Raw genomic sequence first — 17,643 nt, 5'->3', positions numbered from 1 at the left:
TCATCATGAACAGAAAAAAAGCTCATTTATTAAATGAGTACATACAAAAAGAAAAATGATAAGTTAGCATGTTGAGCATCAACTTAAATTCAATAAACATTTGCTAAGTGCTTACTACATATCGAGCACCGAGTTAGGTATCAAGAGACAAACTGAGGCACATTCTAGGAACTCACAGCGGTGAAGGGGTTACAGAAAACACACAAGTAATTACCACACGGGAGAAAAACCAGGGCATAGGAACGGTGTAAAAAGCTTTCCTGGCACCGATGGGAGGAAAAGTCCAGAGGGAGCTGAGTGCTCAGAGACATGGCACGCATGGGGAAAACGTCACCCGAGGCCGGGTGAGGCTCCGGGAAGGCAGGGAAGAGGGGATGTGTCCCCAGAATAGGGCAAACCCTGCGTGGGGCGGGGAGGGTAGAAAGTCAAGTCAGGGTCAGAGCAGGAAGCGCTGCCCAGGAAAGGCAGGCTGAGGAGTGCCAGCTGAATGCTACAGGCTCCCAGGTGCTTTAGAAAGGCCCCTGGCGGGAGGGTGAAGGCTGCATAGAAGGAAGGAGAGACCCAGACACAGGGGAGGCCAGGTAGGTGCCTGCCACCAGGAAGGAGGCCTCGGTGGGGCCAGGGCCAGGGGTACAACAGAGGAAGGGGGGCTAATTCCAGAGGCGAATGAGGGAACCTGGCACCTGACTCTGGGAGCAAGAGAGAGGGAAGTCAAAGGCCACCATGCACTGTTCGCCTCAGGGTCAGCAGGACAGGACTGAGCCTAAAACAAAACAGGGGTCAGGACGCAGGGCTGGTGACGAGGCAATGTCTGCCCTTCATGGAACTGGAGGTCAGACTTCTGGGAGAGGGGGGCCTGGAGTTCAAGCGCTTTCTCAGGGGTAACAGCACCCTTCCTGAAGGGGAGGAATTGATCCGCGGAGCACACGAGACCCCAGAGCAGAATGTAAGAGGATGGAGAGAACACGTTTCTGCAGAGCACCACCAAGCTCCCCAGGCTGGTGAGGCCTCCTGTTCTCATTTCGTTCCAGAGCAGAGGAGACGCGGAAAACTACACCGAGATGACTCAGAGCTAAAAGGTGAGAGCGGATAATAAGGGCAGTCTGGTCGTGTTGCAGAGCTGGCACAATGCACAAAACTGAAGGCATGGGGCCCGGCATTTACAACGTTTTGCAGTAACAGAGAAGACGTAATTAAAGCGTGAATTAACCCAGCAATTCTCACGCCCAGGTCCTCAAACAGCATTAAAAAATGCTGAAGGAGAGGAACACGAGGTGCAAAGCCACTGAGCCTCAGCTCTGGAGGGAGACATTAGGTTTGCACTAGCCTGAATTTTCCACGCGTTTAGAACCAGCTAGCTAAAGAGAGCCTAAAGGCACAGAGGTGCACACCCCCTTCGCCCGGGTGATTGGCAAAACGTAAACTAGTGAAGGGCAAGCATACAGCAACCCTGAGGATTCTGCTGAATTTCGGGTCAAATAACCGTGTTCTGTATAGCACAACTCTCACGCGAACAGGACACCAAGACGCTGTGCAGTCTTGTCCTGGAATTAAATCAGGGTCACTGCTTCTACCTGCTTAAGGCTGGGCATCGGCGCCCCAGGAACTGTGCAGTGCAGAGGCCCTGACATGAGCGCTCTTGAAATGAAAAGGGCAGAGCCAGAGGTCAAGAAGAAAGGCTTCCACACAGAAAGAAAACCAGAGTATTTCACCAGAATAAGAGAGCAGAGCAATAACTGGCAACTGGGGGTCCAGGCCACACAGTTATAAGGGGCCACAGACCCACTTAGGAACAGAGGCTACTGTTATGAACACCCACCAGCTAATCATGTTCTTGCTAAGTAGGTGATAAATTATTGTTTCTATCTTATTAAAGCAGTGCAAGTACTGTCAACATGCAAATATAACAAAGTTGTAAATGGTACACCTTTAAAAACCATTATTTTCAATTGTGTCCCCTCTGAATATCAGTGGACCCCCTTATCTGAGCTGGGAGGAGGATGGGGGCCTTCACTTTTCATGAAGCATTATCAAAGGATAGAGTTTAAAGTCACAATAATCAATTATAATTATGGAATTTTCAACAAAGTATTGCTTAAAAGAGTAAAATTTAAACTAAGGCAAAAAGTTAAGAGCAATTTCTCACCCCATGGGAATGGGCATGTGTGATCCTCAGGGAGAAAGTGCTGGCAAAATGAAAATATGTAGCTTTCATATATTTAAAGGTGGAGATGCATCCATTATAGTAATTTGTTTCAACTTAATTTCTGAAGCCATATAATGATGGTAGTGATTACTATGTTACATACAGAATCTGCATATAGGTAACGTATAAGAGAGCTTACAGGAGATCTTCCACTTTGCTTATAATCGTATCAATTACAAGCAGAACAATAATTAAGAGGGTTGGTTCATTTAGCCTGATGTCCACATAGTTACAGTGTAAGCCTGGGGGAAAATGAGTCCTAAGTATGACTATTATTTCCCTTCAATCCTAACACTAAAGCCAACAAAGGGATATTGGAGTCAAATGTTTTCACTTAAGTCTTTAAAACTAAAACAGTTAGATATTGGTGCATGAACAGGCCTACAGACAGATGGAACAAAACAGGAAATCCAGAGACAGACCCAAGGGCATAAGGAAATTGAGTGTACATTAAAGGCAGCCACCTAAATGAGTGAGGAAAAGATGGAAGCTTTAATCAGTTTGTTGGGATAACGGGCAGCCACATAGAATAAGATAACATTGAATCCATTCCTTACACTCTTCAACCTAAGAAATGAAACCATACCAGCACTGGCAGAACACAGGCTGAATTTGTGTATAACCTGGAAGAGGGGAAAACCCATCCCTAACTATGACTCAAAATCAAGAAGCAATGAAGTAAAAAGGTTAATACATTGGATTATTTAGAAATGTTTAGAAAAAGCTTTTGCATGGTAAAAACTGGAAACAAATATTTGAAACATATAACAGACAAGTTATCTCAAATATATAAAGAACACTAAAATAAACGGCTAGAGAGAACAGATAATTCCCATCAAAAGAAATGCAAATGGCTCTTAAATATATGAAAAATGTTCAGTCTTGTTCTTGCTCATAATAGGAGAAATGCAATTAACTACACTGAGACACCATTTCTCATGTACCAGACTGGTAAAAACACAGAAGTTGGTCAACGTACTCTACTCTGTTGGCAAAGCTGAGGGGGAGCAGGCACTGTCATACATTGCTGGGGATGACCTTCATCAAGGGGAATATGACAACACCTAGCAAATTTTCACATGCATCTACACTCTGACTCAGAATCCCACCTCCAGGGGCTGGCGCGGCAGCATAGCTGTTAAGTTCGAGTGTTTCACTTCGGCAGCCCAGGGTTCACCACTTCGGATCCTGGGCGTGGACCTACGCACTGCTCATCAAGCCATGCTGGGGTGGTGTTCCACATAGAAGAACGAGAAGGACCTACAACTAGGATATACAACTATGTACTGGGGCTTTGGGGAGAAAAAGGGAAAAAAAGAGGAAGATTGGCAACAGATATTAGCTCAGGACCAATCTTCCCCCACGCCCCCCACCCCCCCCAAAAGAATCCCACTTCCCAAAAGTTTTCCCACAGATACACTGGAAAATACAAAAAGATAAGTCCTATTAATACCATCAGACTGGAAAAAAGCCAAATGTCCACCAACACCAACAGGGGACTGACTGAATAAACTACGGTACCTCCACACAACAGAGTAGATGAGCTGCAAAAATGAATGAGGAATATCTCTACGTTATACTATGAAGTGATCTCCATAATACACTATTAAGTAAAAAAGCCCACGAAAGAGGGAGATACAAATATTTACATATGTTTGTATTTTTTATTTAAAAATGAAAGTATAGCCATAAAAATAAAGGTTACCTATGGGGGAAGGAGAGCCTAGGTGAAGGAGACAGGATATAAGCTCTTTGAATACACCTTGCTGTATCCAGCTGACTTAGTACCTTGTAAATATTTACATAGTAAAAAAATAAGGCAATTTCTAAAAATCTAAAGTAACATGAAACAAATTAATCTAACTGTATATCCAGTTGGTGACATAACCACACAGAGGGGAACTACTTTAAGTGACTTTAAAGCACAGCGCTGTGACTGCACATTCCTAATGAGTTAAACATACCTTACCCTAAGGACAAAAAGAACTATAAACAATCCAACTTTTTTCAGTAATTAGATTGTGGGAACAGTAGTGCTGGTATTGTTATTCTGTTCCGTGTCCTGTGGAATGAGTCAAAGGATGGGGTAAAGGTTGGGGTGGTGGTTTACTCATTTGCGGTGTGGGTGAAAGAAGAGATAGGTATGCAGACGGATGGGGTCAGTGCCCTGTTCCATCAGTATGATCTCATAGTGGATTTTATCTTTGAAAAATGCCTACTTCCTAGCTCTGTCTACTGAAAAGGCCTGGAAACAACGGACGGCTAGCACCTCTAGCATCCAGACTGTGGCCTCTAAACATCAGGGTCCTTGGAGAAACGTCTAAAGCGAACCTGGAACCCTTGTCACACCAGAAGGCAAGGGAGCTCTCCAAGTTCTAGGGTCGTGTGAAAAGCACTCAGCAGTCAACCCGCCTAAACTCCCACCAAGCACGGATGCACCGAACCACACCACATACATTTACATCCATGATTCATAACGACACTTTTAAAACAGTCACTGCTGGAAGACTGAAGGGATCATCTTACTGAAAACCGTCTCATCCTGCCTTTCTTATACAACGTACCCGGGGCAACCAAACAGTTAATGAAAAGTTACTCTTCACCTAAGCATTCCAGTTAACATAGGAAGGAGGAATGGACAGAAATAGAATGTTGCCATTGGGCAGCCCTAATGATTTAAAGGATCGAGGCATCCTCATTAATAGCTATTAACATCACTCAGAGAGGGCCGGCCCAGTGGCTTGGTGGTTAAGTGTGCGCGCTCCGCTGCTGGCGGCCCGGGTTCGGATCCCCAGCGCGCACCTACGCGCCACTTTTCTGGCCATGCTGAGGTCGAGTCCCACATACAGCAACTAGAAGGATGTGCAGCTATGACATACAACTATCTATTGGGGCTTTGGGGGAAAAAATAAAAATAAATAAAAAATAAAAATTATAAAAAAAAAACATCACTCAGAGAGAGAAAGGAAATGATGTAATCCTGACAGGGGTCCTCCGTTGCCTCTGGAGAAGGTGTGCCTCTCCTCAACAGAAGCACATACAACAACACTTGACGGAGAAAACCTGTCATCCTGATTACCAGTTTGCAGGAAACACAGAGGTCAGCCTGACATCCTAAACAACACAAGAGGATGAAATCACCAAAACCCAGACCGTGGGACGCTATAGGTGAAGGCATCCAATTTCTTCAACAAAAAATTAAAGAAAGATAAAAAAAGGAGAGGAAACCTCAAGATAAGAGAAATAACAGATCTACCAACCAATTGCAATGTGCAGGCTTTCCGTGGAATCTGGTTCAAATAAACCGAAAAATAGACATACACTTAAACATAAATGTATGTATATATGTACTTATGTATGCCTCTGTATGCATACTAATAGAAATAGGACACGCCTTGAGATTTAATGATATTAAGGAATTACTGTCAAATTTTTTTAGGTATTCAACGGTATTATGGTTTTCTCTTCTTTTTGTAAGTAACTTAGGAATACATACTGAAATGTTTACAGATGCAATGCTGTGATGTCTGTGATTAGCTTCAAAATACAGGGGGAGTGGTTAGGTGTATAAATCACACAACTGGAAAGGAACTGGCATGGCTGGAGGGGGGTGATGGGGACATCGGGTTCATTATAATATTCTCTTTACTACATATGTTTATATGTAGTATAACATAATTTTTTTCCATAATAAAAAAATTTCACTAAAATTGGAATTTTTTGTTAAAGAAAAAACTGTTTGGGATGAAGAATTTTTTTTTTCAAAAAGTAAAAATCTGAAGTATCAAGCCATGAAAAGACATGGAGGAAACTTAGGTGCATATTACTGAGTGAAAGAAGCCAACGTGAAAAGGCTACGCACTGCATGGCTTCCACAATGTGACACTCTGGAAAGATTGGTGGTTGCCAGGGGTTGGGGCAGGGGAGTGAACAGACAGAGCACAGAGGATTTCCAGGGCATGAAAATACTCTGTATGATAGTATAATGATGGGTATACATCATTATACATTTGCCCAAACTCACAGAAATGTACAGCACCAAGAGTGACCTTAATGTAAACTATGGACTTTGGGTGATGATGATGTGTCAGTGTAGGCTCATCGATTGTAATAAATGTACCACTCTGTCGGGGGATGTTGGTAATGGAGGTGGCTATGCATATACGGATGGGGGTACATGGGAACTCTACTTTCCACTCGATTTTGCTGTGAACCTAAAACTGCTCTAAAAAGTAAAGTCTATTAAAAAAAGAAGTAAAAATCAAGAAGTGTATACTAACTAGCTCATGACCTGAATTTTTGTTACTATAAGAAAATGTATTTGTACCTATCACTTTGAAATGAGATGCTCACACATGCACTGTCTAAGGTTAAAGAATACTAGTGTTAAGATGGACTCACTCTCGCCAGCACCTGTGGATCACAGACACACACACTAATTTTAAATCTGAGCCATCCACAACCAAAGGAAAATACCAGGAGACACCATTGAAGTTAACAGCTTGGATCCTTAATCTCAACAAGGCAGCACAGAGAACCAGTAAGACTATACAAAATAGCCAAAGCCCTTTCAAGGAGCTAGCTGCTATAAGCTTTTTTGTGGGTGAAACTGTAGTCAATAAAAGAGAAAATTATGGACATAACATTGAAGTCTCCACATCTGAAAATACGTATAAGTGAGCCATCTCAACTCTGTTTTAGAATGACAAGTTAAAACAATCAACTGACAAACCCACCCACAAGAAAAGATCTTATACGGAAGTCTTACAGATTTTAATTTCTGTAGTTATTTACTCAACGGAATTTTCTCCCCAGAGCCATCTTCAAGCTTCACTTTAGCACAAAATAAAACTACTTTTATGACTGGCCAATATTGTTCCATGAACTCCACATTCACAAAACAATCTAATGAAATTTCAGCAAACACTGGTTACACAGTTCTGTTTCTATCTTGCCACATATCCTCAATGTTGGCAAATACTCTCCACAAGCATCTATTTTTTCACAACTAAAATCTCCCTCTCAGGTTTCAGCATGAATTCATGGCGATAAGGCAAAGAGAATGGGCAGATCAGAGGCAGAGGTCAGTGGAGGCCTACAGCATCCCGCTCACCCAGCCCTCCGGGGCCTGCCAGCAGGAACTCCTGTCTCCCTATCCTCTTGACGATCGGGCGCTTCTCCTCACTGCAGTAAGGAAACAGGTCCTGGGCGACACCTGTGCTGTAGTTCAGGATGATGTACTGGGTGGTCAGAGCCAGGCACAAGAAGTGACCGTCCACAGCCACGGCCAGGGGCTGCTCCGGCGTCGACACTTCCCTGACAATCTGAACCCGGTCCTCGTACACCATGAACACCTGAATGGTTCTGCGTTTGACAGAGATGATGCAGACTTCCACGCAGAATGGGTCCCCGCTCACAGGGTTCTCGTTCAAGGCAAACGCCATGGCCCCTTTGATGCGAGCCCCTGAGGGGACAGGCTCCAGGCTCAACATGTTGATCAGAGTTATGGAGTTGTCACAGAGCACCAGCAGCCTGTTGAGGGCGGACGCGGCTCGCAGCTCATTCACTGCCTTCTTGAAACCCAGGTGTCTGTGCAGCTGCTTCGTGGCGGTGAATGTGGCTGTCCCTGCGGGCAGAGCGTTCTCCTCCAGCAGGAAGTGGTGAATGAAGCAGTCACTGGTGCCCACGTAGAGGTTCCTGCCACAGCACTCCACGCAGTCTATGTTGACACGCTCCCTGTCGCCCATCAGCAGCTCCCGCTCAACAGCGGAGACCAACGTAAAGGCCTTGGTGCTCATCATGTCTGCTGGCTGACCTGCAGAAGAGGAAAAGAAGAGTCAACTTAGAGTGACAAGGAATAAGCAGAACCATTTCAGGTTACAAAAAATAGACACTGATTCCTCAGTTATAATTTCAGTGAAAGGAGATCATTTGACACTTAAAAAATAGTAAAGGAAAAAAAAGATTTCCCACTTGGTGTCCTCCCACCAGACAAATGGGAGAGCCCAGCAGGAGAGCACACACGTGTGCTTCTAATTAAGTGCCATCCTGCTCATTCTCAACAGAGCTGAGACTTGTATGGAGTTTCCTGACACTCTTCGTGGGAGGCAGACCTGTAGGTAGAAGACAAGCGTAATATTCACTCACAGACAACATAATAAAAACAAAAACAATTGTGGAAAAAGGCAAAAAATGATCCTCACTGGTCTTCCTAAGCTTCTCCAGCCCCTGGATTTTAAGTGAATGGTGGGACGCAACTACATCGTGCTGTTAAGTCCTGCCCCTGGATCTTTTCAGAAACACCGAGGCAGAAACCACACCCTGAATTCCTTTGTATTCTTCGCAATGAAGCATGCACGCTGGCCCCACCACCATACTTGGTTCTTAGCGTAAATGTGCTCATGCAGAGCAGTCAAGATGTGCCTCGAATTTCCAAGTCTTTCAGGTGGGGAGTTGAGATGGTTTGTGAGAAGGTTGTTGATATGTCAGTTAATAGATTACTCCCACTGGAAGAGAGACTGCCCCACACCCTAACCCTTGGTTTCCTAATTCTTCCTCTGAAGAGGACTCTGGTTTCACACTCCACAAAGTCAGAGGCAGCAGAAATGGGCGAGACAGGCTTTCCCTGAGTTTTTAGCCAGCTGGAAAGGAGACACACACATGGCAGTCCCTGGTATCCTCCAGCAAGAGAGAGAGATCAGGTAGCTCTCAGGAGAACTGGAGAAGACTGATGGGCATTAAAGGGAGGCTGGCTAGACTTTTCTATCACTTCAAGCTGTCCAAAAATAGGGTTGCCTCACGAGAGATTAAATTCCTTAATCCTTGAAGGCATTCCAGCAGAGGCTGGAAAACCTCTTGGAAATACTTGAGAAAGATTCATGCATCAGGGAAGGGGAGGAATGCGAGAACCTCTTGGGTGCCTTTCAACCCAAAGATTTTAGAACTCTACAATTTCTTATATCCCACATCCACTGGGGCGGTGACAGCTACACATGAGGGAGACTCTGGTTCCCTTCCCTGAGTCAACAAAATTCCCAGGAAGGAGGGTGTACAGGTCTGGGGATGAGATTTTCCCACTGGACACCATCAGAGTTCCTTCCCATCCCTCTCCTGTCACTTACTAGTTAAGTGACCCTGGGAAACTCTCTTGGCTTCTCCATGCCTCCGTTTCCTCAACTGTACCATGAGCCTAACAGAGGCATCTACTTCATACAATTCTTTGAGGGCTGAGTAAAGCTCATGTAAAATGCTGAATACCTGGCACATAGAAAGCACTCAGTAGAATTAGGCCTGACCTTATCATTAATGCATTCCCCTCATGACCCAGCCTACTTTCGGTTTCTATTTCCCAAGTTGGGGGAATGAAACGATGCTGTCTTCTGCCCTCAGCTGTGGGCAATCTGTGTCCACCTCCTCGGAAAAGACAGACTGAAAGGTAAGCCAGACACACGCATCCCCCCAGGCATTTCCATGCTCATTTACATGAGCTCATCTTCACAGAGCCCATGGAAAAGAGGCAGGAAAGTGAGGAATGATGCTCAGAAGGCATCACAGAGAAAGAATTGTGTCCATCTATCTCGGAGCTGCAGGAACTCCCCGGGGTCCCAGGGAAAGCCTAGAGTTGAGAGAAGAGTGGGTTTCTAATCTCTGACACAAACAATTCTTAAACACCACCATCTGTCTGTGTTGACTAAAGAGAGTCACCAAACCCCAACCTACATATTTTTTCCATTTAAATGCTAATGAATAAAACCCAGATATTGAAACCTAGGCTTTGAAACATCCAAGTCTGTGAAAGCAAAGTAATATGAAATACTTCTTCACTCACTGATCAATCAGGGTTGTTTTTTAAAATGGCAAGATATGGGCCGGCCCCATGGTGTAGTGATTAAGTGCGCGCGCTCCACTGCTGGCGGCCCAGGTTTGGATCCTGGGCGCGCACTGATGCACCGCTTGTCAGGCCATGCTGTGGTGGAGTCCCACATATAAGTGGAGGAAGATCTGCACAGATGTTAGCTCAGGGCCAGTCTTCCTCAGCAAAAAGAGGAGAATTGGCATGGATGTTAGCTCAGGGCTGATCTTCCTCACACACACACACACACACAAAAATAGAGTGATTCTTCTATTTATTTTTTATTTATTTAAACTAAAAAACAAAAATAAAAACAGTTCACCCATTTCTCACATGCCCCAACTCCCACCTCTGGCAACCACCAATCTGTTCTCTCTATCTGTGAACTTGGTTTTTTATTTATTTCTTTATTTAGATTCCACATATAAGTGCTATCATACGGTATTTGTCTTTCTCTGTCTTATTTCATCTAGCATAATGCCCTCAAGATCCATCCATGTTGTTGCAAATGGCAAGATTTCATTCTTTTTAAGGGTGAATGATATTCCATTATATATTTACACCACCATTTCTTCATACATTCAACCATTGATAGACACTTAGGTTGTTTCCATGTCTTGGCTATTGTAAATAATGTTGCAATGAACACAGGGCTGCAGACATCTTTTCAAGTTAGTGTTTTCATTTTCTTTGGATAAATATCCACAAGTGGAATTGCTGGATCATATGATAGTTCTATTTTTAATTTTTTGAGGAGCCTCCATTTTATTTTCCATAGTGGCTGCACAAATTTATATTCCTACAACAGTGCACAAGGGTTCCCTTTTCTCCACATCCTTACTAATACTTGTTATTTCTAGTCTTTTTGATAACAGCCATTCTAACAAGTGTGAGGTGATATCTCATGGTGGTCTTGATCTGCATTTCCCTGAGGATTAGTGAGGTAGAGCATCTTTTCATGGACCTGTTGACCATCTGTATGTCTTCTTTGGAAAAACGTCTATTCAGATCTTCTACCCATTTTTTAACCAAATTGTTTTTTCACTCTTGAGTTGTATGAGTTCTTTATATATTTTGAATATTAGCCTCTTATCAGATATATGATTTGCAATTATTTTCTCCCATTCTGTAGGTTGCCTTTTCATTCTGTTGATGGTTTCCTTTCCTGTGCAGAAGCTTTTTAGTTTGGTAGTCCCACTCAACTTTTGCTTTTGGTGTCAGGATTCTGCTACTTAAAATGTGAATTGTAGGGCCAGCCCCGGTGGCCTAGTGGGTAAGTTCAGCATGCTCTGCTTCGGTGGCCCAGGTTCGGTTCCTGGGCGCAGAGCTGCACCACACGTCTGTCAGTGGCCATGCTATGGTGGCGGCTCACATTCAAAAAGAGAAAGACTGGTAACAGATGTTAGCTCAGGGCAAATCTTCCCTAGCAAAAAAATAAAAAATAAATAAAATAAAATGTGAATTGTATCTCTCCCTTCGCAGAAGAAACAGAGAAACAAGTTTTGAGCACTCATAATCAAACTCCTCTATTTAACTTTTTAAATGTATATGGTCCATAATTCTAGCCTCTGCCTGCACTTAGTGTAAGGGATAAAATAACCATAGTTGCAGTGAAAAATATATGGAAAGAATCAAACACCTCATATTTAGTCTAAGTACTGGGGTAAACAGAGAAGAAGGAGGGGAGGGAGTCATAAGAAAAGCATTTGGTATATTAACAAGTCGTAACTCCATAATATTTTAAAAGAAATGCAATATTGTTTCATTACTTGGTAACTAGTTAGTCAAGTCTTGCTAAAGATAAGTTTCCCACTATAGGCCTTTAAATAAAGGATCTGTTTTAACAATTAAATGATAATTTCTAAAAATTAGAAGGAGAGTGATGTCACCATCATGGTGGCGTAAGACATTCCTCTTTTATCACCCTTTTTAAACAACAAATTATACATCTGTGAACAAAAGCACCTTTGTGGGTGTTGTGGAATCTAGCACCGTATGAAGAGGGACCCAGGAGGAGTCTTGCCCACCTGTGCATCTAGTAATAGGCAGAGAGAACTTGGTATAGGCTGCAGAGACAGTGGAGCCAGCAAACCTGCCCAGACCCCTCTTGCTATAGTTGGGAAAGAATCTGGAGAGTAATGAACTGGGGAGACACCCATACCCACACACAAGACAGAATTTGCAGAAGTCTAGCCTTCCTGAGGAGAGATTCCAGCATGCCATTAAAGCAAAAAAAAAAAAAAAAAAAGCAAGCTTGGTCATAGCAGAAGCAGTGGTAACAGAAACTTTGAGAGCATCGCACCCCCAACCCCCACAAGGAAACAGTGCACGGGGCTAAACTATCCTGCTGCAGTGACCTCTCCTGCAGGGGGAAAACCATAGCAGTGAGTGAGTGCCTGGCTACCCCAGTTGTGCAGGACAAGGCTGGAGAAACCCTTTTTTCTCCAGGAGGACCCAGAGTACTGAGGCAGGCCCTCCATGACTCGGGGGAGGGAAGAGATTAGGAAAGAGGCAGATAAGAATTTCAAAAGGCATTAAAGGGATGCAGTTCCTGCCGAATGCACTTAGCAAGAGCCTCTGTAAGTACCACACCCATGGATCTTCATTCTGGGTCCACGGGCACCCCCAACACCCTGAGTACTAAACCCACACCTCCCCCAGTTCTGTGGCTGGCTCCTTGTGTGGGCCTGTGTGTGTGGTGGTGAGAGAGAGCTCTGGTGGACAGGGAGCATGCTCAGAAGACAGGCCACAGTCCGTGCACAAGGGATAAACCACAAACTTGACCTATAGCTTCACTTCTGGACACAAAAGAGAGGTTTTTAGGAGCCAGCATGGTGAATCGTAAGAACCAAAGAAGACAGAAAAGCTTAAGAGTCATGCCTAAAGGGGGAGCAAGAAGAGTGCAGCAAGTGTACCCACACGAAGACAGAGAAAACTGCAGACAACACCACCATCCAAAAAATACCCCACCTGAAGCCAACTAGTAAAGAGGTAAGGAGATGTCTCCTACTTCAAATGCAAAAGTGGCAATGCAAAACTATAAGAAACAGGAAAAGTCAAGGAGACATACCATCAGAAAAAGAAAATAATAATTCTCCAATAATCAACCTCAAAGGCATGCAATTTGTGATCCAGCTGATAAAGAATTCAAAATAGCTGTTCTGAAGAAACTCAATGAGCTACAAGAAAACTTAGAAAGAAAATTCAACAAAATCTCAAAAAATATACATGATCAAAATGAGATTTTTATCAAAGAGATAGAAATCATAAAAAGAACCAAGCAGAAATTCTGGAGCTGAAGAACTCAATGAATGAAAAGAAAAATGCAATAGAGAGCATACGCATCAGAGTAGAGCAAATGGAAGACAGAATAAGTGAGCTAGAAGACAGGAATTTTGAAGTAACCCAGCTAGAGGAGAACAAAGAAAAAAGAATGAAAAAGAATGAAGAACGCCTACGTGACCTAAAGGATTTCACCAAAAGATCAAATATTAGAATAACTGGGATTCAAGAAGGAGAAGAGAGGGAGAAGGGAACAGAAAATTTTCTTAAAGAATGAATAGCTGAGAATTTCCAAAACCTGGGGAGAGAACTGGACATCCGAGTTCACAAAGCTAACAGATCACCCTATTATCTCAATGCAAAAAGACCTTCTCCAGGATGTACTATAATGAAACTGTCAAAAATCAAGGATAAAGAGTGGAATGACATATTCAAAGTGTTGAAAGAAAAAAACTGCTAGCCAAGAATACTCTATCTAGCAGTTAACCCTCAGATATGAAGGAGAAATAAAGACTTCCCAGATAAACAAAAACTGAGGGAGTTCATCACCACTAGACCTGACTTGCAAGAAATGCTGAAAGTTCTTCAAGCTAACATGAAAAGATGCTAATCAGCGACAGGAAAACATACAAAAGTATACAACACACTGGCAAAGGTAAATATATAGTCAGACTTAGAAAACTAAATAGGTAATAGGATGGTGTGTTAACCACTTAACTATAGTATAAAGATCAAAGGAAAGCGTATTAAAAATAATGATAGCTACTATAATGTGTTAATGAATGAACCATATAAAAAGGTAAATAATGACATCAAAAATATAAAAGGTGGGGAGTAAAAGGGTGATGCTTTTGTAGACAATCTAAGGTAAGCTGCTATCAGCTTAAAATGAACTATTTCATCTATGAGATGTTTCATGTAAGCCTCACAGTAACCATAAAGCAAAAACCTAGAGCAGATGCACAGAAGATAAAGGGGAAACAGAGCATATCACCACAGAAAATCACCAGTTTACAAATGTAAGTGAAAATGGAGGGAAAAAGAAACAATGGCAATATAAAACAATGAGAAAACAACTACTAAGATGGCATTAGTAAGTCTTCACATATCAATAATAACTCTAAATGCAAATGGATTGAGTTCACCAATCAAAAGGCACAGAGTAGCTGGATGGATTAAAAAAATAAGACCCAACTATAAGCTACCTACAAGAGACTCACTTCAGCTTTAAGGACACAGATAGACTCAAAGAGAAAGGATAGAAAAAGATATTCCATGCAAGTGAAACCAAAAGAGAGCAAGAGATAGCTATACTTACAGCAGACAAAATAGACTTTAAGCCAAAAATGGTAATAAGAGACAAAGAAGGTCATTATATAATGATAAAGGGGTCTATTCATTTAAGAAGATATGATAATCATAAATATATACACACCCAACACTGAAGCACCTAAATATATTAAGCAAATACAAATGGATCTGAAGAGAGAAACAGACAACAAAACAATAATAGTAGGGGACTTCAATACCCCTTTCAGCAATAGATAGGTCATCCAGACAGATAATCCGCAAGGAAACAATGGACTTGAACCATACATAGGACCAAATGGACCTAACAGACATTTACAGAACATTCCACCCAACAGAAGCAGAATACACATTCTTCTCAAGTGCACGTGGAACATGCTCCAGGGTAGACTATATGATAGGACACAAAACAAGTCTTAGCAAATTTAAGAAGACTGAAATCATACCAAGTATCTCTTCCAACCACAATGGTATGAAATGAGAAATCAACAACAAGAGGAAAGCTTGGAAAATCTACAAATATATGGAAATTAAATAACACACTCCTAAGCTACTGTGGTGTCAAAGAAGAAATCAAAAGCAAAATCAAAAAATATCTCAGGGGCTGGCCCGGTGGCGCAAGCGGTTAAGTGCGCACGCTCCGCTGTGGCAGCCGGGGTTTGCCAGTTCAGATCTCGGGCACGCACTGATGCACTGCTTGGCAAACCATGCTGTGGCGGCGTCCCATATAAAGTGGAGGAAGATGGACATGGATGTTAGCACAGGGCTGATCTCCTCACACACACACACACACACACACACACAAATCTCAAAACAAATGAAAACGTAAACACAACATACCAAAACCTATGAGATGCTGTAAAAGCAATTTTGAGAGGGAAGTTTACATCAATAAATGTATATATCAAGAAAATAGAAAGATCTCTCAAATAAATAACCTAAATTTACACCTCAAAGAACTAGAGAAAGAAGAATAAAATAAGCCCAAAGTTAGGAGAAGGAAGGAAATAACAAAGATCAGAGAAGAAATAAATGAAATAGAGACCAGAAAAATAATAGACAAAAATCAATGAAGCTAAGAGCTATTTTTTCAAAAAGATAAACAAAATTGAAAAATCTGTAGCTAGATTAACTAGGGAAAAAAAAAGAGAAGACTCAAATAAATAAAATCAGAAATGAAAGAAGAGACATTTCAACTGATACTACAAAAATACAAAGATTCCTAAGAGACTACTATGAACAATTATACATCAATAAATTGGATAAACTAGGAGAAACGGATACATTCCTAGAAACATACGACCTACCAAAACTGAATCAGAAAGAAACAAAAAATCAGAATAGACCAATAATGAGTAACGAGATTAAATCAGTAATGAAAAATTTCCAAACTCAGAAAAGCCCAGGTCCAGATGGCTTTGCTGATGAATTCTACCAAACATTTAAAGAAGAATTAATGCTAATCCTTCACAAACTCTTCCAAAAAACTGTAGAGGAGGGAGCACTTTCAAACTCATTTTATGAGGCAAGCATTACCCTAATACTGAAGGCAGAAGAGGACACTACAAGAAAAGAAAACTATAGACCAGTATCCCGGATGAATACAGATGCAAAAATTCTCAACAACATATTAGCAAACCAAATTCAACAATGCATCATAAGGATCATACATCACGACGAAGTGGGATTTATCCCTGAGATGCAAGGATGGTTCAACATGAACAAATCAATAAATGTGATACACCATATTAATAGAATGAAAGATAAAAATCATATGATTATCTCAATAGATGCAGAAAAAGCATTTGACAAAATACAACACACTTTCTTGACTAAAACTCTGAATAAACTAGGTATAGAAGGAACATACCTCAACATAATAAAGGCCACATACAACAAACCAACAGCTAACATCATACTCAATGGTGAAAAATTGAAAGCTTTCCCTCTAAGATTAGCAATAAGATGAGGGTGCTCACTCTCATCACTCCTATTCAACATAGTACTGGAAGACCTAGCTAGAGCAATTAGGCAAGACAAAGAAATAAAAAGCATCCAAATTGGAAAGAAAGAAGTAAAACTGTCATTATTTGCAGATGATATGATCTTAAATATAGAAAATCCTAAAGACTCAACCAAAAAACTGCTGGAACTAACCAACAATTCAGTAAAGTTACAGGACATAAAATCAACATACAGAAATTAGTTGTATTTCTGCATGAAACATCTGAAAATAAAGAAAACTATCTAATTTACAATAGCATCAAAAACAATAAAATACTTAAGAATGAATTTAACCAACAAAGTGAAAGATTTGTACAATGAAAACTACAAGATCTTGATGAAAGTAATTGAAGAAGACACAATAATGGAAAGATATCTCATGTTCTCAGATTGGAAGAATTCATATTGTTAAACTGTCCATATTATCCAAAGCCATTTATAGATTCAACACAATCTCTATTGAAATGCCAATGGCATTTTTCTCAGAAACAGAAAAAAATCCTAAAATTTGTATGGAACCACAAAAGACCCCAAATAGCCAAAGCAGCCATGAGAAAAAAGCCAGAGGCGTCACACGTCCTGATTTCAAACTATACTTCAAAGCTAGAGTAATGAAAACAGTATAGTTCTCACATAAAAATAGACACATAGACCAACGGAACAGAATAGAGACTCCAGAAATAAACCCCCGCTTATATGGTCAGCTACTATTTGACAAGGGAGCCAAGAACATTCAATAGGGACAGGACAGTCTCCTCAACAAAGAGTGCTGGGATAATCACATGCAGAAAAATGAAAATGGACGCCTCTCTTACACTACTCACAAAAATTAACTCAAAATGGATTAAAGACTTAAATAAAAGACCTCTTTCATAAAACTCCTAGAAGAAAATATAAGGAAAAAAACTCCTTGATATTGAACTGGGCAATGATTTTTTGGATATAACACAAAGAATACAAGCAATAAAAGGGAAAATCTACAAGTGGAACT

The 17,643-nt window shown here is 41.5% G+C and overlaps 1 protein-coding gene across 1 annotated transcript in view; it reads right to left on the bottom strand.

Annotated features, from left to right (window-relative positions):
• Positions 1 to 17,643, bottom strand: part of TGFBRAP1 (transforming growth factor beta receptor associated protein 1) — a 65,229-nt gene that overhangs the window by 30,535 nt on the left and 17,051 nt on the right. The window contains exon 2 of the mRNA XM_058534375.1: positions 7,320 to 8,021. Within this exon, the coding sequence (XP_058390358.1) occupies positions 7,320 to 8,007 (688 nt within the window). The 5' untranslated portion in view covers positions 8,008 to 8,021. The remainder of the gene's footprint in view (positions 1 to 7,319; positions 8,022 to 17,643) is intronic.

The sequence above is a fragment of the Diceros bicornis genome, chromosome 40 (assembly GCF_020826845.1).
Source record: "Diceros bicornis minor isolate mBicDic1 chromosome 40, mDicBic1.mat.cur, whole genome shotgun sequence".
In the NCBI taxonomy this organism is placed as follows: Eukaryota; Metazoa; Chordata; class Mammalia; order Perissodactyla; family Rhinocerotidae; genus Diceros; species Diceros bicornis.
The sequence above is the reverse complement of the archived record's forward strand: the minus strand, read 5'-3'. Positions and strand labels throughout refer to the sequence as shown.